Source organism: Histoplasma capsulatum, assembly GCF_000150115.1.
Source record: "Histoplasma capsulatum G186AR genomic scaffold supercont2.5, whole genome shotgun sequence".
Lineage (NCBI taxonomy): Eukaryota > Fungi > Ascomycota > Eurotiomycetes > Onygenales > Ajellomycetaceae > Histoplasma > Histoplasma capsulatum.
The window spans coordinates 1,416,960-1,439,600 of NW_025544805.1; the positions used below are offsets into that span (position 1 = coordinate 1,416,960).

The window sequence follows — 22,641 nt, forward strand, 5'->3', positions numbered from 1 at the left end:
TGCAGCTTCCAGAGCCATAGACGCAGAGTATATGTACAGTTTACGTTACAGCCATTCAGTTGCCTTCTCGCTACCTTAATCTCGTCTACCCAAGCCGGAATAAGGGTCAGGGAGAATATAGTCAATCGATCACGCCGACATGAGCAAGGCGATAGAAAAATCGAGAAAAGTCTTCACAAGCGATAGATAAAATGGGGCAGAAAGCGTGATTAGGTGGCGTTTGAGCGCTGCACCAAGATTGGAATGAGAAATTCAAGAACAAAGAACCCCGCAATGGGGGCTGTCTGAGGGGGCAGAGAGTTTGGCCCGCAATGAGTCTGGAATCCCCCGCCTACTGTGTCTTTTTGATGCCATTGGGTGATTTGGCATGCCCAAAAGCGCCAAGTAAATATGCAATGCGATTCACAAAGAGAATCACAGAGACTCCAACATTTCCCCACAGTAGATCATTCCACTCCCACACATTGATCAAGTCATGGAATCCGATACACCAATACACGGAGAAGATGTGCCCCAGGTCTGCGATTGCCACCACGATCAAGTAATTTCTGACCACCCTTGGCTCCGACGTCGAGTACAAAACAGCAACACCTACCGTCGCCAATAGCAAAAATATATTCCCAAGTTGGTAGGCGATTGCTTGAGTACTGAGCGACAGTTCTGTGGGCGATGATGCTTTCGGGGTTTGACCAGCGACGAAATTGGTGGTGTTAAAGATTGCAGAGTAACAGCCAGCAACGCTATCCCAAGTTAGTTACTTTCCCCGCAATCAGCGGCAGATAAAGGTAAAAAGTATATACAGTGAGATTGGCTCCAAAATCGCGAACAAAATATGAGGCCATAGTGGGAGTATTGTGGTCATTCCGAATGCCATATTGGATGTTGCAGCGCCGGATACAGAGTCGCCGTAATTGAGATTTGGAGGGTTCTTCAAATGTCTGATGTTATAAACGATCCGATGCCCTGGAACAATTGATCAAAGATAGCAATATATCGAATCTCTGTCGTTGATGAAATCGAGACATCAGGTTACACGTCGGCTGACCCCTCGGGTGACTGAGCTGAACTACCCGTGGACGCTAGTGTAGGTCACCTGACCCTATAGAAATGGTGACTAGCTTGACAACTTGATCTCATACAAGCTCTTACCAACTGTTATCCTGCAATCTCCCAGCTCATCAATACTAGTTCATCACTAGTCCCTCAATTTCATAGTTTTATATACGGAGGGCGCTATCAAAAGAATTGCGCCGGCAAAAAGACAACTAGACAGCACCACAAATCTTGGCAGAAATTCACACTGTATTTTATACTGAATACTCAGCTCTTGATTATTCCTTGTCTCCACTGCCATTCAACATGGAATCTGTCTGCCAATCTGTGTGCCAATCTGCCACCCTGCAGAATCAGATAAATATTTGATTCCTTCACCTGCCCATGCTGTCTTCCTTCTCTATACTCATTGCCATCTTCTAACTCTATAATCTTTTCAATATACACAGGAATCCACTCAATCCATGTCTGTATCTTCTCTTGTGGCAGATTCTTCCATGCCTGCTCCCATACTCTAACTGCTTCTGTATGATTCTTAGGAGCTCCTTTTCTTGTTGTTCTGCACTTCATCCAAGGCCAAGCTGCCTCAATTGCATTGAGATCAGATGAATTCCCACACCAAAGCAGCTGTTGAATCCCATCATATTTGAGAGGAAGGAGGAATCAATTCAGAATACATGGCATTCTCATATAAATAGAATGTGGGGTCATTTGAAGCTAAATGTAATTACTCATTAAAACATTGTGGCGCTTCTTAGCTGTATAAATTGAATCTGAGCGGCGCAATTCTTTTGATAGCGCCCTCCGTACTAGATTTTCATTTATAGTTTATATATACTTCTCAAATTAATGATATTCAAAATTTAATCAATCTCTATTACTAAAAAAAAAAAAAAATTATAATATTCATTTTCACTGTATGTTGTAACGGGCGTGCCACCGATTAACCAGATGTTACCGTTGTTGCAGATTGAACCGTTAGTACTGTTCGCGCAGTTCGTGCAGTTCGAACAATCCGTTCCAATGGCACTATCAATGGACTTGACACTATCCTGATAACAGATTATGAATTGATTAAGGAAAGAAAGAGAAAAGAGATCAGAAGGAAAGGGTTGTATGAAGGGGGGTTCTTATAGAGGAGGAATTGGAATGGAAGAATATCAGAGGTGTGTGCTGCAGTGGGGCGCGGAGCGGAAGAACATTAAGGGTTACGCGGAGGAATTGTTAGGGACTACGCGAGCGCGGAGCGGAATCGCGAGGAGAGGGCGTTTCGTAGGTGCGCGGGAGCATGTGAGGGGGCGAACGGGCGGTAGGTGGTTTGGTTGCGTAAGTTAACTACCAACGGGTGCTAACCCGTCACATATGTATTATAAGATGTATCCCCTCGTCTGGGGGCGAGGCAACAATTAGCGTCGTGCCTGACCGCCTCTATATGGCCAATAGGCAAGCTGAATTATCGGCTTCCAGCCAGTAAGCAGTCATGAATTGGGGTGGCAGAAAAATACGCTAATTGTTGCCTCGCCCCCAGACGAGGGGATAAGAAGGTAAAAGTTCATTTTTGTTTCATCCTCAACTGACCCTTTTTGTGCCAAGAAATTATTTGGGTCAGGTGACCTACGCTAGCGTAGGTCAGTTCAGTCACCCGAGGGGTCAGCCGACGTGTAACCTGAATCAACATCGTTGTCTGAGGTTGTCGGTTGCAACCATGACTAAGCAGGTGATAACCACGTAATCATATTTGATTTCTTTTGACAAGGTTCCAACCGCTTGCGCGAAACCAGACAGTTTCCTTGATATACGACTGACGACCGCTGTTGTGAACAAATGGCTTCACAGTCAATGGCGGAGGGTCTTGTTGGACGAGACGATGGACCCGCTGACGGGAATGTATACGACCCCTATAGCCGATGATCCCTTCAGTCAGCTTCGTGACTTTCCACAGCCCAACGCTCTACGAATCCCGCCGCTCCGGGATCCTCTCCCTTCCCGCTCTCTCAAAGTCCCCTCTCCACTCGAGCCGAATGCAGGAGGGACGCGAGAAACTGCCAGCATTTCGAAAACTTCTCTTATTGGAGGAAATCCGCCTGCTAAGCTTCCGACACTTGAGGATTTTTTGCATGCAGCCAGGACTAATTCAGCCTTTGATACAACTTTCGGGAAAGCATCAAGCTCTGACCCTCCTCCAAAGACGATTCTTCCGACGTTCATTAATCTCCGTGCTATCGAGAAGTTACCCTATGCGTCTTTCGATGAAGATATTCCACGAAAACATCGCCGAATTGATCTGAACGGCGATGTTTTTGGAGAACATCTTCAGCTTCCTATTCCCAAAAACCAGAAGGAAATACCAAAGCGTCCTCCTTTTGGGCCTTTGACAATATTGAATGGCTTAAATGAGCCTCCACCAAATGCTGCCTTATTCCCTCCCATAGAGCCTAATGCTACTCCCACGATCCTTACACGACCAACACGAGATACCTCAGACCCGCCAGGTATCCCACCTGGAGGCGCGACTAAGGAAGGAAGAGGCAGACGAATTAATGATATTATTGAACTTGGTATTGAGGAAAGTGTTGAAGATATCGAGGAATCCTTCGGTGAGGATGGAAGCCATCTTACTCTCCCAGACCATGTTTCGAAGGAAAGTATAGAGGAGGTCGACAAAGAGTATCTGTCTCCCCAACCCCAAACCCGACCAAGGAAAAAGTTACGAAAATGGACAGAAGAAGAGACAAGGGATTTATTGCGAGGGGTGGTGAAATGTGGGGTTGGGAATTGGACAGCTATACTTGCCCAACCTGAACTCCATTTTAACCAAAGAACAGCGGCAAATCTGAAGGATAGGTTCCGCGTCTGCTGTCCATGGGCCTATGGTTCAGAACAGAACACTATCAAAGAAGTTAAAACTGGCCTTGCAGATGCCTCAAATGGCCCGGATGCCAGCTCATCAGCTAAAATCCTACTTCCTGGTCCGGGGATTAGCAGGAATAAGCAGGAACTAGCAGCCTCTACGGCAAATATCCTGAAGCCCACTGATCAGAATTCCAGTGTCGGTCAATCACCTCCGAAATCCCCACCGGCCATTCCATCAGTGGATGGGCCGTCGAATTTAACTTCAGACCCTAAGTTGAGAAGGAAGAAGTCCAGGGTTTCAGCATCTAAAACTAACCCATCATTATCCAGTAAATCTAAGTCGACTCTCATCTCTCTAGGCCTGGAAGAACCTTGCTTGAGTATTAAATCTAACAGACGATCTCGCCGCCCATTCACACCCGCAGAGGATGATGCTCTCCTCAAAGGCCATGCAGTTCACGGATTCCAATGGACTTTAATTCGGCAGGATAAGCGTCTGAACCTAATGCATAGGAAAGCAACAGATCTTAGAGACCGTTTCCGAACTAAATTTCCCAACGTATACCGCGAAGGTGGCTCCATAAATACCAAAAACGCCAACGTTGTTGAACAAAGCTTTATTGGTAGCAATGACAGCTCTGTTACCGAACCTCCTACCGCCCACGATCGAGATACATCAACAATATCGATGTTATTGTCAGGAAATATCTTGAAAACAACATCGAACAGAGCCCAATCCGACGTAGCAGACGCTGGACCAGGCAAGCGATGTTCCTATCAAACCCCGTCCAACGATACTGGTCCCATGAATGCCACAGATCCAATCATGCTTCCGCCGCCCCCGCCTGCTCTGCCAGACTTACCAAGTGTTACCAATAGTTCACTATTCTCGCTGCAAATGGATGATGTAGGATCGGGTAGCGTGGACGACAGTAGCTGGGGTGATAATACCCTCCCTCCACTCGTTTGGGATGAGCTCACTTGAGGTAATTTGCATATACCCCTGTATCTGTTGCTGTTTCGGTGCATTACTTTCTGGCCTTATCTTCCGGCCTTATCTGCTTAGAGTTCATCATGACTATTTTAATAGTGAATTAAATTAATAATAGACTTTTTGTTATGGATTTCCCGTAAGCTTGTGTTTCTAGGGAGTGCAAATATATGTATCAATATATACAAATTGACAGGTAAATAAACAATCCGAATCAGCGGCAACGGCATTCAAAATCGAGGACAAAGCCAGGGAGAGGTAGCGAAGTCAATAAAGGACCAGGATAGCGCTAAACTGGTGTCGCTGTCAATTATACTAGTCTGAGAAACAGAATGTAGAAGGGAATGTTTTTGTTATTATTATCTAACTATGTAAGTTAACTTGCTAAGTGGGGTGTGTTGGAGAGATTGGATTGGGTGGGTCGTCCCCTCTACTACCAGCAGGCGCAGTAACTTTTGCCCCAGGTAATGAGGCCCTTCAAAGTGTAGAATTCTCTGGGTGAGTCTCTGGGGCGGAGCTGTGTTCAAGGGGATGGATGGGGGAGGGGGATGCACTCATTAATTACGAGATCCTGCAGTTAGGCCATGAAGTTTACCTCTCGGGCAAGTCAAGAGCCATTGACGAGATACGTGTTTCACTCAAATGAAATGGGGATATCATAGAGGGGATTTTCCGCATGAATACCTGTTCCCGGGTTGGTTCCGCAGGGAGACTCTCCAAAACCCAAACCAACCTCTTGAGAGCTTCATCTGGACATGACTGTTTAAATTTAGCCATATCCATGTACTAGCCAATTTCCATCCTTCCAACCGTAGGGAATGGATTTAGAGGTAGGCTACCAGGAACTAAGGGCTCAAAATGTGCCAGGTACGCCAGCGCCGAAAAGTTTTGTTTATATTTGGGTGGGAAGATGGACTGGAAGTACCTTGGATGATCCGGCATCTTCCTCTTCCTTGGGAAGTCCATGCGCATCCGGAGAATGTCCCAGTCGATGATTGCGGTGATACGGCCGCCCTCATCGACCAGAATATTCCGGGGGCTTAGGTCGCCGTGAGCAAAATGGATTATGTGATTGTCATTTCGGAGTAGATGAGGGCCTTGGGTACCCTCAGCGTTGTGAGCCAGAAAATTGTTGAGCTCATTTTCTGTCTCCAAGGGTCCACCCCAGCGTGAATGATAACCACAGATTCATGCAGGAGTATCATTCACTCCCTTGATTTGTTATTTTGTCAGATGTTGAAACTAAGAGAGATATTGGGCAAGCTGGTGGCAGGTGGAGGCCCTCTGGTCCGGAGAAAGCTTCATCTAAGCATCTTGTAGTGATCGGCCTAGTACATATTCCATCACAATGTAAGAGAAGCTGTCCTCCGCATCCAATTTTGTGTCATTGACTTTCGGCACAGGTATATTCGTGTTGGCAGCGATATATAGCATGCTGTCGCTTTCTCGGCAACCCTCATGCGCTTGCTTCCGGACCCGGTGCTCGATCAAATGGATAACCTGGTACCTGTCAAACATATCATTCCCAGAGCCCCTGGCCATAGCCGGCTAATTGATTTCGATTAGTTATCACATGAAGAGGGTGAATCACCGAACACCACAAACATGAGGAGCAAGCAGCATGCCTTTGGGAGTGAAGGGGTCCATTGTAAAAATAAATTGCCCGGATGGTAGCGGAATAATCAGGAGAAAGGGGACGAAAGAAGGTTAATGGAAGCCGAGTTCTTGAGTGGAAAAAATCAAGGATCTTAAAACAATCCAGCAAGCAGTTTTGGACAGTGTTCCGGAGCTGTGTCTTTCGTGTCCTAGTTTATTCCGAATTGTGACTTCCACCGTTTTCGCGTTGACGATCAACTATGGGTTTCCTTTAGGGGGGAAGAGTGTTGCGGGCCCGACTATTCTGAGTGGCAAGTCCATCACAGCCGAAGGTTATCAAACTAATGATCCCTCTACGTTGTGGGCGAAATTCATCACATTTATTCGCCCGTCTTGGTGAAGCAGAGGTTTTGGAGCGTCATCCTCCAGGCTCTCAGGCATATGGTTGTTCAAGAAACATGTTAGCTTCAATCTTCAACCTACTACTCCGTAGTTACTCCGTAGTATGACACGAGTCGACCCGCATGGCATCAACGACTCATTTTCAGTCCGTGCTCAAGGTTTTTATCCTAGTGGCTTAACCCTACCGCTACATATTTGGTTCTGGTTTTACACATAGCTAGACGAACGCTATGAGCAATATAAAGAGAGGAGACATGTGACGAGAGAAGCTGTAGCAACACCCAACACTTTTTTTTAATAATAGAAGAAAGATTAACCATCCCGCTGTGTAGGTCGCGTGTCATAGCGCAAATGTAGGACCTCCAGCATTGAGGAACAGCTTTTTTACGCATACTATAAATACTACATGCAATACGTATGGTACGCCACCCGAGGTATAGGAGATATAATTGCAAGTAATGTGAAATTCGATTCCGATCCAATTAGAGAAAGAAAGGATCACAGCTTGTTAAAAATGAAAACTTGATAAATTAGCTTGCAAGGATAAATATGCACCGGGGAGGAAAAAACGGGAGGTGAGAGAGAAAATGTACAAGGGCAGTAAATTAAGACAAAGGATGTGCACGAAATGGTAACAAGGGATGAGGACAGAAGAATACGGATAGAAAAAGCGAAAGGACCAAAGAAACAAAATGTAGCCAGTATTTTGCCCTCGGATGGCTCTTCCGTGTTGAAAGGGATGAACGACACTCGAATCAATCAAGTAGTTACGCTCGCTATTGGCATGCTCGGCCAATTGTTCTCCGCTTGGTACTCTTCGAGACATTCTGCCCAGAGATATCAGTGCGGCGATAACGGAATGAAAATGTAAGAGAAAAGAAAATATTCTGCAATTTTTGAATTCGTCATGACTCGTGATTTTTGTACTGATCGGGGGGGATGTATTATAGCTCTCTTCAAATCATGCAATAGCTGTACGATATAGATCCGGTTTGGTTCCTACCAGGCATTCCGGTCCCAGTTAGGATCTAGGACGCGCGAAATTCGGTTAGCGGGATCCAGGAAATGAGTAGAACAATTTCTTTCCCTACCTTGCACAAAGCTGGCAAGCACCTTACTCCCTGTTTGCAGTAAGGGGTGCCCTACGACTATTTGCAAAAACCGCTGTAAACCCTCGCGTCGATGCTCAATTACATCATCGCTGAATCGGTTGGTGAATACTTTCCCGGGAAGAGGTGGAATTGTTACGCGCGCGCTCTCGCGCTCCAGTATATCTCGAAAATATTCGAAATCTGAATAGCGGCGGCGCACGACGGAGTGTTTAAGTTTGAAAGCGGGGATGTTGGTGCGGCACACGATTTCATAGGAGGTATACATGTTGCGCGATGTGCCGTGAGTTTGAGGATTTCTTACCTGTTATAAATAAGAACAGCGGAGGTCAGTCTGGAGCTTCATAGAGATAAGTGTTTGGGTAGGTGAATAAAACCGGCAACCACGCAGGACACAAGGTGCGGGTAGTGTGTCGGTGGAAATGAGGGGTAACAAAAACAGTTGCAACGCAGTTGTGAAAGCCACAGGAGGGGTGTCTTGGAGATATGTACCTCAATTTCGAGGAAGTTTTCTGGAGGCCCATATATCTCCTCAAAGGTTTGCTGGCGCGCATCTGGTATAGCTTGCATCTTCGTATGGCTTCGGTTTCAAAACCAAAAGATCTCCCAGGAGCGATACCAGGGTGGTCTTGGTTGGCTATCTTGGATAGAGCGAGTTCTTGGATCGTTAGTAGAATATTGGATTGGTATTCACTAAAGGGATTTGTCCAGGTTATAGGCGAGTAACCATACGTGGATCAAGTGAGCAGCTTGTCGATATTTTCGTGGATTTCATGGATTGCAACGCGAGGATCGAGTCAACCACAAGAGCTTCCGCTGATTCAGCGTGTGGCTAAGTTGCTTGGCATACCTTCCTCGGCAAACTGCACCTACCCGACACTCCTATGATGTTTTTTTTTAGATCGATAATGTACAGCGTAGTAAGCCTACGGCCTGGGACAGCAGTGCAGTGTAGAATTTGCATATACAGCGTACGTTTTCTCTAGTTGGATCTTGGGGTCATTCAATTTCATGCTGCTCGGATATAATGCTATCACGGTGAGATAACTTGGTCAACTCCTGTCTAGCTGCCTTTATAGTTCACTAGATAGTCTACTAGTTGTGCATCATGCTGACTAAAACCTTATCCCCAGCTCCCCGCGGCACCCGGAGTCAAAAGTTCCTCTATCCTTTTATTCTCGAAGAAGGACTCTCGAAATATATCAGTTTAAGCTCAATTAAGCTTTTTCCCCCGCCATGAGTTCGTCAAGTCCACCCTCGCAACCAGGCTCCGGCAGCCAACCTGGCCCACGACAGACTTTGCAAGATGCTCCCCAATGGTTTATTGATGCCGTCGGTGATGACGATATGATGGGTTTTGCACCTCCGGAAGACTACTTTGATATTGAAAGGGGTGATGAAGAAGACTGGGAGGATTATGAAGAACCTGCTACTCTGGGTAAGTCTTTCTGAGATGCCGTCGAGCCAGATGCTCAAGCTTCTGTGGTGATGACCTGACCATGAAATAGATGCCCAAGCTGGCGGAGCAGGCGGGCAAGGGGCGCATGACGCAGAGGACAACAATTCCCCATGTAACGAGCTCCCTTTTCGTCCGAAGCAAAGGCTGCCGGTTTTCTGATAGTGATTTCCAGTGTCCGCGGCCGAATTGTTTCGCTTTCTTGGATCAGAGGGTCTACGTCGCATTCTACCCACGCAGAGAATATCAGGGTTACGATTTTACTTAGATGAAAACGGCAATGATGCATACAGAAGGCCTACATATCGTATGAGCGGATCACGTACTGGTGAACACCTGCTACCCAAAATACCAAGCGATGTCGGGCGGGAGCTAATGTATTCCGGGGATTATGGAAGTAATTTGCACTATGTGGATAAGGTAAAACGAAGGAAGGAAAGACTGTCTACAAGGTTGATGTGGAGGGAGTTAGCTTATGGCCCGCAGCTTCTTCCGCCTGCTATATCCCAGGTATGTATCCCCAGCAGCTCACTTTTCAGATCTTGGCTTGTCCTTGCTTCCAACGCTGACTAATTAATGAACAGAACCTTGTTCCCAGTTCGAAGGCCGATAAAATCATTCATTATAATTCTAGGTGTTACTCTGGATCTTTCTCCGACGACGGAAATTTCTTTTTTTCCTGCGCCCAGGATTTTAAAGTGCGAATGTACGATACATCAAATCCCCTCGAATGGAAGTGGTATAAGACAGTTGAATACCCATTTGGGCAATGGACTCTCACAGACGCAAGCTTGAGCCCGGACAACAGATATTTGGCATATAGCTCGATTCGAAGTATTGTGTGCCTGGCAGGAACAGACCCGTCTTCGGATTCGGAACCTACTCTGCTAGATTTTGCCCAGCGGTCCGGCTCGCCCACTAGTGGACCAGGATTTGGGGTATATATTCCCTAATTTATGTATGTAATTGTGTAAATAAACTGACGCTCTTTTTTTGTAGATATGGAGTATTCGCTTTAGTGGTGACGGTCGCGAGTTGATTGCTGGTACTTCCAATCAAAGCGTGGTTGTTTATGACATCGAAAGCCGGACGCCAATATTAAAACTGGAAAACCACGATGATGATGTCAACGCCGTTTGTTTTGGAGATAAGTCTTCACCACATATTCTTTACTCAGGGTCTGATGATACGACAATAAAGGTTTGGGACCGGAGATCAATGGGGGATGGCCGTGCTGCGGGTTGTTTCCTAGGCCACAGTGAAGGGATCAGTGAGTGGAAAAGATCATCCCACCCATACACTATAAAAAGTACCATGGCCACCTAGACTTACGTGTGTGAAATAAATATATAGCATATGTCGACAGTAAGGGAGACGGACGTTATGTATTAAGCAACGGAAAGGATCAAAGCATGAAGCTCTGGGACCTACGCAAGATGATGACGAGTGCGAAGCTAGATACAATCGACTTGAGCAGCTATTCTACGGGCTTTGATTACAGATATATGTCTATCTCGGATGCAGATTACACTCCCCATCCATACGATTGTTCTGTTGTCACCTTCCGTGGACATCGTGTATTGAAAACACTTATACGCTGTCATTTCTCTCCCGATATAAGTGCCAACTCCAGATATGTGTATTCAGGAAGTTCAGACGGCCGAGTTTTTATTTACAATCTCGACGCCACAGTTGCCCGTATTATCGATGTTGGGGAGGCTTCGTTCCATTCTCGGCAGCACGATTCTGACATGTACCATCCTGCGTATCGGATGGGGAGGAGCGAGATCGAATGGGGAACATGCGTAAGAGACGCAAGTTGGCACCCAAATGCCCCCATTATAGCAGGTAGGTTACTTTTTTTTCCCGTTCATATTCAAAACTCGAAGATTATTAGCGGGTCTGGAGTCCTTTGGAGGTTGCGAGTGCTCCATTGCAGGAGAAGAGCCTAGCTAATCATGTATGTTATCAATTAATTCAGCAACCTCGTGGAACGGCTGGGGCATGTCCACCGGCACCTGCAGTGTGCATGTCTGGAATGATGGTGCTGACGTCGACGAAGGCGAATGCCCAGTCGGACAAAGCTACAACAGCAAGCTGGAACCTTTGCAGCCTAGCAGCAACCGCTCTGCGGAAGAGGGCAGACGACTCACAGGCCATATCATAAGGAATGGAGGAATCGCATCATTTATCGCACTAGATGATGACGATCCTTTCGACATGAACCCGTGGTAGGCATGCTCGCCGATTCCAGCGTGGCTGGCTTGTCCGATGGCCCATCGAATGACACGAGCTGCGAAGGCCTTTTACGTAGGGCCGGATAGTTTCGTCGGTCAATGCCTCATTTATCTTTTTATAATCTATGTTCCTGTATTAGGTTTATACTTTCGTAAATATTTATGTCGTGACGAACATGTGCTTCTGCCAACCTTCTCGATATAGACTTTGCATACCCCCCACCAGACGATCGGTTTGGCATGGTAGGTATGCTTTTATCGACATGATGCCTATGACGATTTCACTATTCTATCCTCCATTTTCATTGAATATGGGTGGCATATTTCCAAGATATCTCCTTCTTTGTTCGGCCGTGGCTATGTATTGATCGCTTTATGTTTTGACATGCGATATTTTCTTGAACGAATAGCACATTGCCACCTCCTATTCCACGATATATGCCATTAGAGTGAAGCAAACTATTCCCAATACGTTAATACCATCTTCTGAACTCAACGATATATGGGCTTAATTAACCCCTCAATCATGTAAAAAAATAGGAAAAAGGAATTATTTGCAACGAATTAACAAACAAAACAACAACGTAGGAAACGAAGCCCAACGTAAATAACAACTGAATATTGTACACATGCAAAACGTAAAGGGGACTCGACAAAAGCAAAAGAAAAAAAGAGTGCGAAGAAATATCAACAAGAAAACTAGGGAACGCAAGGAGGGATCTATTAAAACCCAGCATCCTCCACCATTGCCTCCCATTGTGTTTTGCTTAAATATAAAAACAAAAATGGTCCTTTTTCGCTCACAAAAAAATGCTCTGTCCGGTCTCGCACCATTAATGACACATATCAATCGACCTTTAAAGGAGATGACGACACGGCTCTCCAGAATAAATAGAGGTAACCGCGATAGAAATGGAGTTGATCGGATATTTGCACGCAATAGATTTATATCCTTGTATCATTTTTACCCACTCGCATCAATCCCAGAATATTTGATTATCTGGGGCCCTCTTAGATTTCGTTCGCCCAATTGCTCACATCATGCACCTCCGACGAGAATATTGTTGACTGGAATGTGTACTACAGTGTGATCAGGATCATGTCTAGATAAATCGGAGGGCAATAGAAAAGAAGGAGGCTACTCACTCAGTTTGATGAAGTAACCTATAGCTCCCATGATCAAGAAACCGAAGCCAACTGCCTGGCTGATCTTGAGGAATTCACGCTTGTCGGCTGATTGATTGTGCGTGTCAGTAATTGGATATGACGCGAATGCATTTATTTTGTGAACAAGAACAAAGTAGAAAGAAAAAGGGAGGGATTGGAGCGGCAGTACACACGCTTTGTACATCGGTTCATGAAGAGCATGCCATCTTTGACGAAATCCTTAGGGATATCGGCGAGTTCCTGGAAGGTGTCTGACATTGTGGGAGGAAATGGTGCGGGAGGAACGGGAAAATGATGGTTACGGGTAGGAAAGTAGATATATCGACTTTTACTGCTGGTAGGAATCGGGATAAAAGGTTGTTCGCGAGGTGCAACGCTTCAACGGTTCTCCCAACCTTCCTGGTCACAATCTGGCTGAGGTGGCCTTCCAAATGTCCGAATCGGACCTAGCATCGGCGACTAGTTATTCCGATTTATCCTTGGTGTGATCTATGGCTTACTCAGCACACCTAACTCGAGCTCCCCAACTTGGAACGGCGACTTCAGCATCTTCAACGTCTCTTCCAAACACACGCGCCTTGTCCCTATCCAAATCTGGTCACATCGTCATATTGTTTTATATCTCACTATTATTGTCCCCCATTTCCAAATTGATAGACTTACATTTACATCCCAGGGCTATCTGTCCCTGGCGGCACGGCTGGAGTTTCACTTGGTTGCGCATTTTGGGCTTCGAATCCCATCTCTCCCACCTTTGGCCTTTTACCACTTGATTGACTCGTCCTAGCTGCCTTTACTCCCTTTTCCCTATTTCCTGTACTTTGCAAAAAAAAGAGAAATCGATTGGCGGTGTCAACTGTTGTCTAGCTAGATTACTTTAGGCCCAGCCAGGTTAACTGCTTCTTTTCAGGGCGAGGGATCCCCGAGACATTGTCCTGTACCAGACATCTTTTGCCTTCAAAACACACTCTCAAAAGACTTCCATATCACCTGCACTTGCCATCGAAGGCAGTCAGGTAACTTATCTCATTCGTGAGGGACCAAATCCAATCCCGCTTTGGCGAATAAAAACTGTGTTCTCTTTTCGACAGCTCTGTACGGTCGGGATTTGTACGTATCTTCTTCCTGCCACTCTCTCTCTCCCTCTGTGCGTGTGTCTGTCTGTCTGTCCGTCCTCTCTTTTTGAATATCCTGGCTTTGCGGCTTTCTTTTTCTTCTCTTTCGCCTTATGTCGCTTTCTAGACCTAGAAGCGATTTTCAGCGATACGTCTCGATTGCTAAGATATCACATCACACTACGCAATCTACATCTGATGAATTTTTTTTCCCTATTCATGTTTCTCTGTTACTAATACGAATTGTCCGACCGGCAGACATGTACTCTCCTTAAAGCTCATCGAGCCAGAAGCTTGTGCATAACGAAAATCAAGATCAATCATTTACGTCACTATTCAGGTTCCCCATCCAGGAGATTCACGACATGGCTAATACTGAGGATGATAATTTTGACATTGACATTTACGGGGATGGCGGGGGTTACAACGGAAATGAACAGGAAGGTGATTTCAAAGGCGAAGAAACAGATATCATTCTGGATGCCTCTGAGCAACCACAAAATGGTGAGGTAAATAATGAAGGGGCGAGCGAGAGATACAGTAATGGTAATGGCCATGCCGAGAATGGAAATCACAAGATATTTAAAACTGGGGAGTCAACTGCAGCAACACCCCAGCCGTCAAATCCGCCTCAACCTCAGGCTCAGCCTCAAGCGCCACCGCAGCAAGGAGTGAAGCGAAAAGAAAGTCACGACAATCAAGCTGCGGATCCCTCTGCGACCACTGCACTATTCGTTTCAGATCTTTACTGGTGGACAACAGACGATGATATTAGAGGCTGGGTCAACCAAGCAGGGGTTGAGGATGAGCTTAAAGACGTCACGTTCAGCGAGCACAAAGTGAATGGTAAAAGTAAAGGGTATGCCCAAAATCACCATCAAATTTTGAGTCTTAGATGGCTTTGATAGCTAACTATTTATCCCCACATCTAGACAAGCTTTTGTTGAATTCAGGTCATCCCAAGCTGCAACTGCGACTAAACACAAAATCGAATCTTTCAACACTCAACAAAGTTCAAGAAAATACACTGTCACATATACACATCCTAACACTAATCCGTTCCGTACACTACCAAAGGATAATCCTATGCGCGGTAAAGATGATCGACAAGCACGTTCAGGATCGTCTGGTAATTTCAGTTCTCCAACCCAAAGCTCCAATTTTGGCATGAATAGTAGCAGTGGTTATCGGGGTGGTCGTGGCGGCGGTTACAATCGCAGCGGTATGTCTGGAGGTTTTAACGCCAATCGTAACTTCTCGCAACCAATGGGAGCTGGTAACTTTCAAGGCGTTGCCATGGGCGGCGGCTTCCAAAGCGCGCCAGTTGGAGGTATGCAATCTTACGGCGGATTTAATAACCGCGGCGGAATTATGGGTAATATGCGCGGTGGGCCTGGTGGTATGCGAGGGGGTCGCGGCGGTATGGGTGGCCCCGCTACGAATCCCATGATGCCCGTTGGCGGTGTTCCTAACGTGGGTGGAATGGGTGCGATTGGCATGGGCGGCATGCAGATGGGAGGAATGCCCAATCAGATGGGCGGAATGATGGGTGGTATGGCAGGAAACATGGGAATGCAAGGTATGGCATCACATTTTTGAGGGCAACTTGTTTCCATATCGGGCGTAAATGATTAGATACTGACATAGTGCAAGGCGGTTTCCAAAACCAAAATGCTCACTTCAATCCTGCATTCTTTGGGCAGCCTCATGGAGGCAATGACGGTGCTTGGAACCCGCATGGCGTAAAACGGACGCGCCAGGAGTGAAACTCAGAGTGACCTCTCCTTTCTCTTTCACTCGGGTTTTTCTCAGCAGGTGGTTTCTTTTGTCTTTGCCTCGGATAGCAAATTTCATTCTACTGGAGTCTTCTACTTCTCGTCTCTGAACCAGCCAAAATTGTTCTCCCTTCAAATCTGCTTTTGTCTCTTTCAATTCGCCATTTCCACTCGGTTGGCTTCCTACTGTTTCTATTCTAGGTTGTATTAAGGAAAATCCAGATGACCTTGTTCTTTTGCCTTTTTTTCTTTTCACGTCACGATTAATGCTCTATTTTGCTTTGGTCCACAGATGGTCTTTGTATATTGACCAGGTTCATTTGAAGTGTCCATGTCCCATTTCTCCATTCTTCCACGTGTTTTCTATCTTTTATATTTTTTTACCTTGCCCTAACTACGACGGCCCTTTTTATGCTTGCTGTAACTCTAAGTCGTCCATCTCTATACGTGGTATGGCTGCACTCTATTTTATCTCAGCAAAATTTATTCGATTGCGATGTGAAAATGTATTCAAGCTTGTGGTAGGCTTGTCTGTTTCTATGTTTTTTTTTTTTTTTGATTACTTTTTCTTGGGTTCTTTCTGTGTCTTTGGCGTTTCGTAGCTGGCAAATATTCTTCAAGGTAGGATTGGGGACCTTTAGCCTTAATTATATTTTGGGATGTTTTTATTTTATTTTATTTTATTTTTGAAGTCCTTTGTGCATATTCTTGATTAGACTCCGCGATACCATTTTCTGCTTTTATTCTACTTGCTTTTTTGTCTTGGAATATTGATTACCACTGTATAAATACCAATGGGAATGGATCATCCCCACCAGCCCTCGCCGTTTTGCAGTTAGTTGATGGCAGTATTGTGATATCTCATTGTTCCGCATAGAGAAATTGCCATCTTGAGGAGACCTTGGTTAAACACTACCCTCCGCCTGGGAGGGATATTGTAATTGAGTCAGGATACAATTTAACCGTTTAGCTATGACCCTCACCCCCTGTTACTGGAGCGACAAAACAACTTACACTTTATCTGGGAAGGTCTACGATTTCTGATTCTTTCCTCTTTCATCGATTGCAATCCGTAAGGCAAAATCCACTACAACTAGATCTGCTCACTTCTCGCAAAACGGTACCATGTGTAAGACTTTACAATTCACTTTGCTGCAAATCTGATATCTGATATATATGAAGTGGAACGGAAGAAATGGGTGTTGCGACTCGTGCAATGCCTCCAGGGCTGTATTGACCCTGGGCGCCATACAAGCGAATTACAATATGGTGTAAGGATCGTGGATAGTGTCATATCCCCCTTCCCGCCAGACCTGCCCTCCGGCCTCGTTGAAATTTCCCCAGGCCCTAGCTTCGCAGTCAATCCACACATGCTCATCCCATGGATCTGTTTCAATACCGGGAATCACTGCATGCTGCTCCAATATTGAATACCTCGGGTAAGGGGCCCTGCCCTGGCAGAAAAAAAGAGTGTGGTGAAGTTTTTGCTCTTCTAGCATGTAGGTATAATCGAGTTTCGAAATCAAAGGAAATTAAGAACCGCTGAATTTATGCAAAGCAATTTTCCAGCTTTCATTGTCGTTTCAGAAAAACCTGTCTCCAATTCTTGGGAATCGGCTCATTTGGATGTTTCGTTTCCATATGCCTCTTCAGGTTTTCTCCTCGACCGGTCTCGTAATCTCCCTTGGGACATTGATAGGTTTTTGCTAGCTCCGGAAATGATTCCGGGTGGATAGCTCCCAGGTGTCTCTTGAGGTCCCTTTCGCGAGAGAATTGCTTGGTGCAATTCCGGACCTTACATGGCCAACTTTTTATATGATACTTCTCATGTTTCCTTCAACCAGAGAGAGGAAAGCAAAAACTCGTAGCTATTAGCGAAATGCTTCTTGGAAAAGGCAGAGAGGGAAAAGGGTAGGAAGGAATGTGTACCTCAAGTGACATGGAAGTTCAAACACTTTCCCACAACCCGAGCAGGAAAGTTTCACAGAGTGATTTTTTCCTAATGAGTGGGCCGGATTTTGTCCGGATGTTGAAAGGTCGTGCTCTTGTACGGGAGAAGCTGTCTGCGCTTTATCTGCCGTACTAAGCAAGAAATCCTCAATTATGGAACCTGCCAAAGGAGAAGAGGAATGATCTAACGACGATCCTGAAAGGGAGTAGGAGTCGTCTTGTGTTATATCTTGCAGCCCGTTTGATATCTGAGAGTTGTAATAAACTCCTGTTTCAGCCTCGGGTGACGGGGTGAGTATTAGTAGCTGAGGGTCGATCGTGATTTCCTCTGTGAAATCGTCCTTTGGGTCAGGATCGAATTGGAATATTGTAGGATTTCCTTGGAGGTATTCTATCGTTTTTGGAGCTTTTGCTCGCGAAACTAAGGAATGGAAGGGGTAGATAATAGTAAAAAGAGAATGTACGACCAAGCCAGTTGCAAGCAACACAGAACTGCTTTGAGCAGTAACAGAATGGTATAATGCACTATTGAAGAAAAAGAAGAAGAAGAGAAGAAGAAGAAGAAGAAGAAGAAGAAGGAAAACTGGTTTCTTCAAGAGGAAGTAGAGTGAATAAAGGCCTTTTATACTGTTTCCACTCAGCCTCGCAAACTGGCCTAGCAAGGCGAACTGAGGCCTCCAACGACTCCTGCGAGGCCTGGTGAGCTGTGCCACCTAGCAATGATCGCTGCCTGCCGAGATCCAAGAAGAACGCCCAATCGGGGTTAACTGTATTCCCTGTAAGTGCATTGTTCATGCAAAGGTGAAAACACCCCAGTTAGCGAATTGGGCTTGGAGGCCTCATAAGCACGTCAATCAAGAATTCCGTGAACGGTTTTTATCCCAACAGAGCCAGGACCCGGCGCCCAGCATCAAGAGTTCAGGAGAAGGGAAAGGTCTTGACATCACAGAAATGCTCCACGTTTGTCAGAGCTTCCTCTCCAATCGATTGTTTTGTTCATGGAGACTGGCGGGTCTCTCGCTGTTTGCGCTTTCTCGCTCCGTAGCCCATAGCTTGGGGATTTGGAGGTGTCAGAAGTGATATATCATATCTCAGATTCTACTGATTACATTAGCAAGGATCTTCTATTGTGACAATATCGGAAAATGGATGGATGTTCCGATGGATATCAGCACTGCCCCTATCATATGTTCAAGCATCTTCTTTCTTATAAATACTGCCTGATTATCATGTAAATACTGGAGTTAGAATGAGCAATTCAATTATTCTTTTGATATTCAGTATTTGGGTCAATATTCGGACTTTATCTAGTTCCGACAGGAGGCAAAGCTCAAAAGTCAACGGGCCCCAGAAAGATAATGAAACTTACAATTTCTGGACCAACTACATCCGAACTCGGTGCTGCCAGGAAAAGAGCGAGCAGACGAATGTGTGCATTGCGGCTCTTTCCAGGGAAGATGATTGCGAGCATTTCATGATTCTATGAGTCGTGACTGGTCTTGTTCAAACCCCGCTCCTTATTTTATAACTTACCGAAACCTTATTGGAGTTAGCTTGAGAGTTTATTTTTCCACATGAGAAGAGTTCGTCTTCCTAGACAAACACTTCTCTGCAGAAGTGCGATCAGTTTTCTCATCCACACTTGAATCTATCAGAGTGCCAATGGGTAAAATTGCTCCTGTTTCACTCTCGTATATCACGTCCTTGAGAAGTTCCAATTTTCTTTTCAACCACCCTTTTTTTGAAGCGAGCGGGATGGATACTATTGCGATTGGCACGTATCATCTGATTGGTGCTAAATGGCGATTTTACGACCTATTCCTTTGATAAAGAAAGAGAGGCTTCCTCTTGTGTCCTCGAACAAGGATAACGATCTCTAAAAGTTTGAGTCGCGGAGCGGATTGAGTTTAAGTTGGGAGCTAAGATGCTTGCTATTGTCCTTAGCTATGACAATATGCTCGCATATGCCCAACAAAGAAACTTATATAGCCCCGTATAATAACGTGCAAACTTTATCATGCCATCCAACATAAGAGGGCTTTAAAACATGGCATGGCTAAAATCCCAGGATAATATTTATTGCTGCCATGGGCCCAGTTTCAATTTTCATTTCTCTTCAGAACCCCACTCTCATTTACACGGCCAACTCATTGCAAAATGGCCCCTGACGCCGGCACTCGTGGGGTGATTGAAACCCTCCCCGGATCCTTACCCATGTCTGTTGTGCCGGATGATGTGAACCCTGAGTTCGTCGCGGTTTCGTGCATCTCAGGTCTGCATTCGCTCACCGATGCTGACTTCATAGGTGATGCGCTGTGGAAGGACCTATACGCTCTAACAGGACTTCCAAGAACATTTTCGACCGCGAAAGCAATAGAAACAGCTTGGAACGACGTTTCCAGCATCCGTAAACCTTTTGACTTCACGTTCACTCCAGGGACAGCGGAGGTTGTGCGGAAAACTCCCAAATTATCCTGGGTGGAAGGTAGATTTACGTTCAGCACAAAAAGTTGCCCAGCGTCTTTCTGTTCCGGAATGGTCTCGCTCGTACCCGACGGAGGAGACACATGGAAAATATGGATATTGAGGACCATTCTCGAGCGGCTTGAAGGGCATCCTGATGTCGATGTACCAAATCCACAGACACCGATCATCAACTGGGAAGCCAACGAGTTTGACTGTCTGGTTGTGGGTGCTGGCCAGTGTGGATTATCCACTGCGGGACGGTTGCAGTCATTGGGGGTTAACTACCTTCTGATTGATAAAAACGATAACATCGGGGACAACTGGCTTTTGAGATACGACTCAATGAAGTTACACACTGTCAGAGCGTATGGTTAGCAATAAGGCTTGAACACAGTGCAAAGGTTGACAGTTAACTTACGATATTGTAGCGCACCTCCCATTTGAGCGGACGTTTCCTGGCGACTCCTATCCAGAGCTCCTGTCCAAGTACGATCTTGCCAAGTGCTATAAATTATGGGCCGACAAGCTCGGCATTGTGAGTCCAAGGTCATTCCTTTAATCTTCGCCAAATTCATCAATTAGGCTAACTAAGTTGGGAAAATGATAGAATGTCTGGCTCTCGTCACAGCTAGTGTCTGGTTCCTGGGACAAAGATCAAAAGAAATGGAATCTGGTGCTACGTCGTAGGGACGGAGAAACACGCATTTTGGTCCGCCATCTCGTCCTAGCGACGGGAGCCGGGGGTCAAACTCCAGTTGTCCCTACTTTTCCTGGAAGGGTATGATTATATCAACACCTTCCTTTTCCTTGAATTCTTGACACACCAATCAGGGTAATGATCCATCTTCTGAAAATTTAGCTAGGAAAATTTTAGAGGCTTGGTCCTCCATTCCGTTGACTACAAATCTGCATCTCAATGGAAGGGCAAATCAGCAGTGGTATGTCTCCCCGAGTTTCACGTGCTTTGAGTGGGCCGATGCTGATCTACTCTAGGTTGTGGGGTCTGCAAACACAGGTGGGATGCTACCCAGGTTAAAAATTCGAAGCAATTATCTAACCCTGCCTCTATAGCTCATGATGTATGTGACGACATGGTCGAAGCCGGTCTCTCCTCCGTCACAATGGTACAGAGGGGGCAGACATGTTAGTTATTATTTTCTTTGTTCTCTGAGAGGAGAGCCTCGTATCTAGGAAATCCCTGCTGATATATTTTCGTTCGCATTATTAGTCATCCTGCCTTTTGAATACTACCAGCAAGGTAAGAGTGTTCGGCTCATCCACCGGTCATGCAATTTCAAATACCGTGTGTATTAATTGAGTGCAACGTGTTGCATATAGGAGCCATGAGTAAGTTAACGGATGCAGTACATGAGATGTTGATGTCAAACAGTCCTAACAAACAACAAGCGAGATACAACGATACCTTTCCCACGAACCTAGCCGACAGGATTGAATATACGACTCCGCTTTCAATAGTCAACAAAATGGTCACGTCCCGTTTTAATGACATGATGAGTCAAGATACCGAACGACTCGACGCTCTAGAGCGTGTGGGGTTCAGAGTGAAAAGATGCGGCAATCCGTTATCTACATTATACGAGGAGGGCGGCCGGTAATATATTCATAGCCTTCAATATTTATACCGTTCAAACCGAACGTGCTCCTTCGTGAGGTTTGCTATTTTACGTGTTGGCTGACGACGAAAAAAGGCATTATATTGATGTAGGCACATCTGCGAAGGTTGCCCAGGGTTTGGTACGTTCCATTTCCCGTATATACCCAGCCATTCATTATTCACTTCTCCACCGAAATGTGGAGCGCAAATCCCTCCTGCGACCTAACTTCTACTGACGAGTTCAGATTAAAGTGAAGTCAGATGCCGTGATAACCGGATACAGTAAAGATGGCCTCATATTTAATGATGGCTCCGAACTTAAAGCCGATATCATCCTCCTGGCGACAGGTTTTGAAATGTCCTTTGGTCCCACCATTGCTAGAATCCTGGGTGCTGACGTCGCGGCGCAGCTTGAGGAGTTTTGGGGGCTTGACGAAGAAGGTGAAGTTCGAGGGGCGTGGAAACCACTTGGCCGTAAGTTGTGATATTGCGACTCACTACATATCCCTTTCGAGCTAAATTTGATTAACAGAACTCTTAGATCCAGGATTATGGTATATGGGTGGTCCCTTCGGACATAGTCGTTTCTTCTCTCGATTCGTGTCCTTGCAAATCAAAGCGGAGCTGGCTGGAACGCCGCTGGTCGTTTACCGCCGCACACCAAATAATGAGGGTAGTGTCAAAGAAAACAGTACTGTTAAAAATTAATCGTACTAGTATGTTTAGGCCACTCCATGTTTTGTTGTGCATCCTAGTTAGTTGTCCTTCGTTTTTCGGAGGTCAGATAAGAAAGATAAGAAAGATAAGAAAGATAAGACAGAAAGCGTGCAGACAGCTTCAGATTGACGAACAGGAG

The 22,641-nt window shown here is 45.6% G+C and overlaps 9 protein-coding genes across 9 annotated transcripts; 4 read left to right on the plus strand and 5 right to left on the minus strand.

Annotated features, from left to right (window-relative positions):
• Positions 1-20: 20 nt before the first annotated feature.
• On the minus strand, positions 21-874 carry HCBG_04428 (uncharacterized protein; the record flags this gene model as incomplete). The annotated part of the gene is made up of 2 exons (XM_045431477.1): positions 21-740; positions 801-874. 2 exons carry the CDS (start codon positions 872-874, stop codon positions 332-334), a joined length of 483 nt encoding a protein of 160 aa, XP_045288030.1.
• Positions 875-2,798: 1,924 nt separating this feature from the next.
• Positions 2,799-5,038, plus strand: HCBG_04429 (MYB DNA-binding domain-containing protein; the record flags this gene model as incomplete). Its single annotated transcript, XM_045431478.1, has 1 exon — positions 2,799-5,038. The coding sequence occupies one exon, from the start codon at positions 2,921-2,923 to the stop codon at positions 4,889-4,891; it is 1,971 nt and encodes a 656-aa protein (XP_045288031.1).
• Positions 5,039-5,683: 645 nt separating this feature from the next.
• Positions 5,684-6,544, minus strand: HCBG_04430 (uncharacterized protein; the record flags this gene model as incomplete). Its single annotated transcript, XM_045431479.1, has 3 exons — positions 5,684-6,046; positions 6,233-6,445; positions 6,503-6,544. The coding sequence occupies 3 exons, from the start codon at positions 6,542-6,544 to the stop codon at positions 5,684-5,686; spliced, it is 618 nt and encodes a 205-aa protein (XP_045288032.1).
• An 802-nt stretch (positions 6,545-7,346) lies between these two features.
• On the minus strand, positions 7,347-8,574 carry HCBG_04431 (sorting nexin-3; the record flags this gene model as incomplete). The annotated part of the gene is made up of 3 exons (XM_045431480.1): positions 7,347-7,923; positions 7,987-8,308; positions 8,497-8,574. The coding sequence occupies 3 exons, from the start codon at positions 8,572-8,574 to the stop codon at positions 7,895-7,897; spliced, it is 429 nt and encodes a 142-aa protein (XP_045288033.1).
• A 666-nt stretch (positions 8,575-9,240) lies between these two features.
• On the plus strand, positions 9,241-11,867 carry HCBG_04432 (WD domain-containing protein; the record flags this gene model as incomplete). The annotated part of the gene is made up of 7 exons (XM_045431481.1): positions 9,241-9,442; positions 9,513-9,575; positions 9,636-9,970; positions 10,045-10,398; positions 10,460-10,730; positions 10,814-11,308; positions 11,442-11,867. 7 exons carry the CDS (start codon positions 9,241-9,243, stop codon positions 11,693-11,695), a joined length of 1,974 nt encoding a protein of 657 aa, XP_045288034.1.
• Positions 11,868-12,736: 869 nt separating this feature from the next.
• On the minus strand, positions 12,737-13,122 carry HCBG_04433 (translocon subunit SSS1; the record flags this gene model as incomplete). The annotated part of the gene is made up of 3 exons (XM_045431482.1): positions 12,737-12,765; positions 12,844-12,930; positions 13,038-13,122. 3 exons carry the CDS (start codon positions 13,120-13,122, stop codon positions 12,737-12,739), a joined length of 201 nt encoding a protein of 66 aa, XP_045288035.1.
• Positions 13,123-14,344: 1,222 nt separating this feature from the next.
• On the plus strand, positions 14,345-16,425 carry HCBG_04434 (RRM domain-containing protein; the record flags this gene model as incomplete). Its single annotated transcript, XM_045431483.1, has 3 exons — positions 14,345-14,838; positions 14,912-15,558; positions 15,633-16,425. 3 exons carry the CDS (start codon positions 14,345-14,347, stop codon positions 15,743-15,745), a joined length of 1,254 nt encoding a protein of 417 aa, XP_045288036.1.
• Positions 16,426-17,326: 901 nt separating this feature from the next.
• HCBG_04435 (uncharacterized protein) lies at positions 17,327-18,648 on the minus strand (the record flags this gene model as incomplete). Its single annotated transcript, XM_045431484.1, has 4 exons — positions 17,327-17,588; positions 17,684-18,125; positions 18,289-18,471; positions 18,576-18,648. The coding sequence occupies 4 exons, from the start codon at positions 18,646-18,648 to the stop codon at positions 17,327-17,329; spliced, it is 960 nt and encodes a 319-aa protein (XP_045288037.1).
• A 1,213-nt stretch (positions 18,649-19,861) lies between these two features.
• Positions 19,862-22,493, plus strand: HCBG_04436 (flavin-containing monooxygenase; the record flags this gene model as incomplete). Its single annotated transcript, XM_045431485.1, has 10 exons — positions 19,862-20,540; positions 20,599-20,705; positions 20,778-20,948; positions 21,034-21,108; positions 21,164-21,185; positions 21,399-21,428; positions 21,509-21,782; positions 21,897-21,925; positions 22,038-22,259; positions 22,327-22,493. 10 exons carry the CDS (start codon positions 19,862-19,864, stop codon positions 22,491-22,493), a joined length of 1,776 nt encoding a protein of 591 aa, XP_045288038.1.
• Positions 22,494-22,641: the final 148 nt, after the last annotated feature.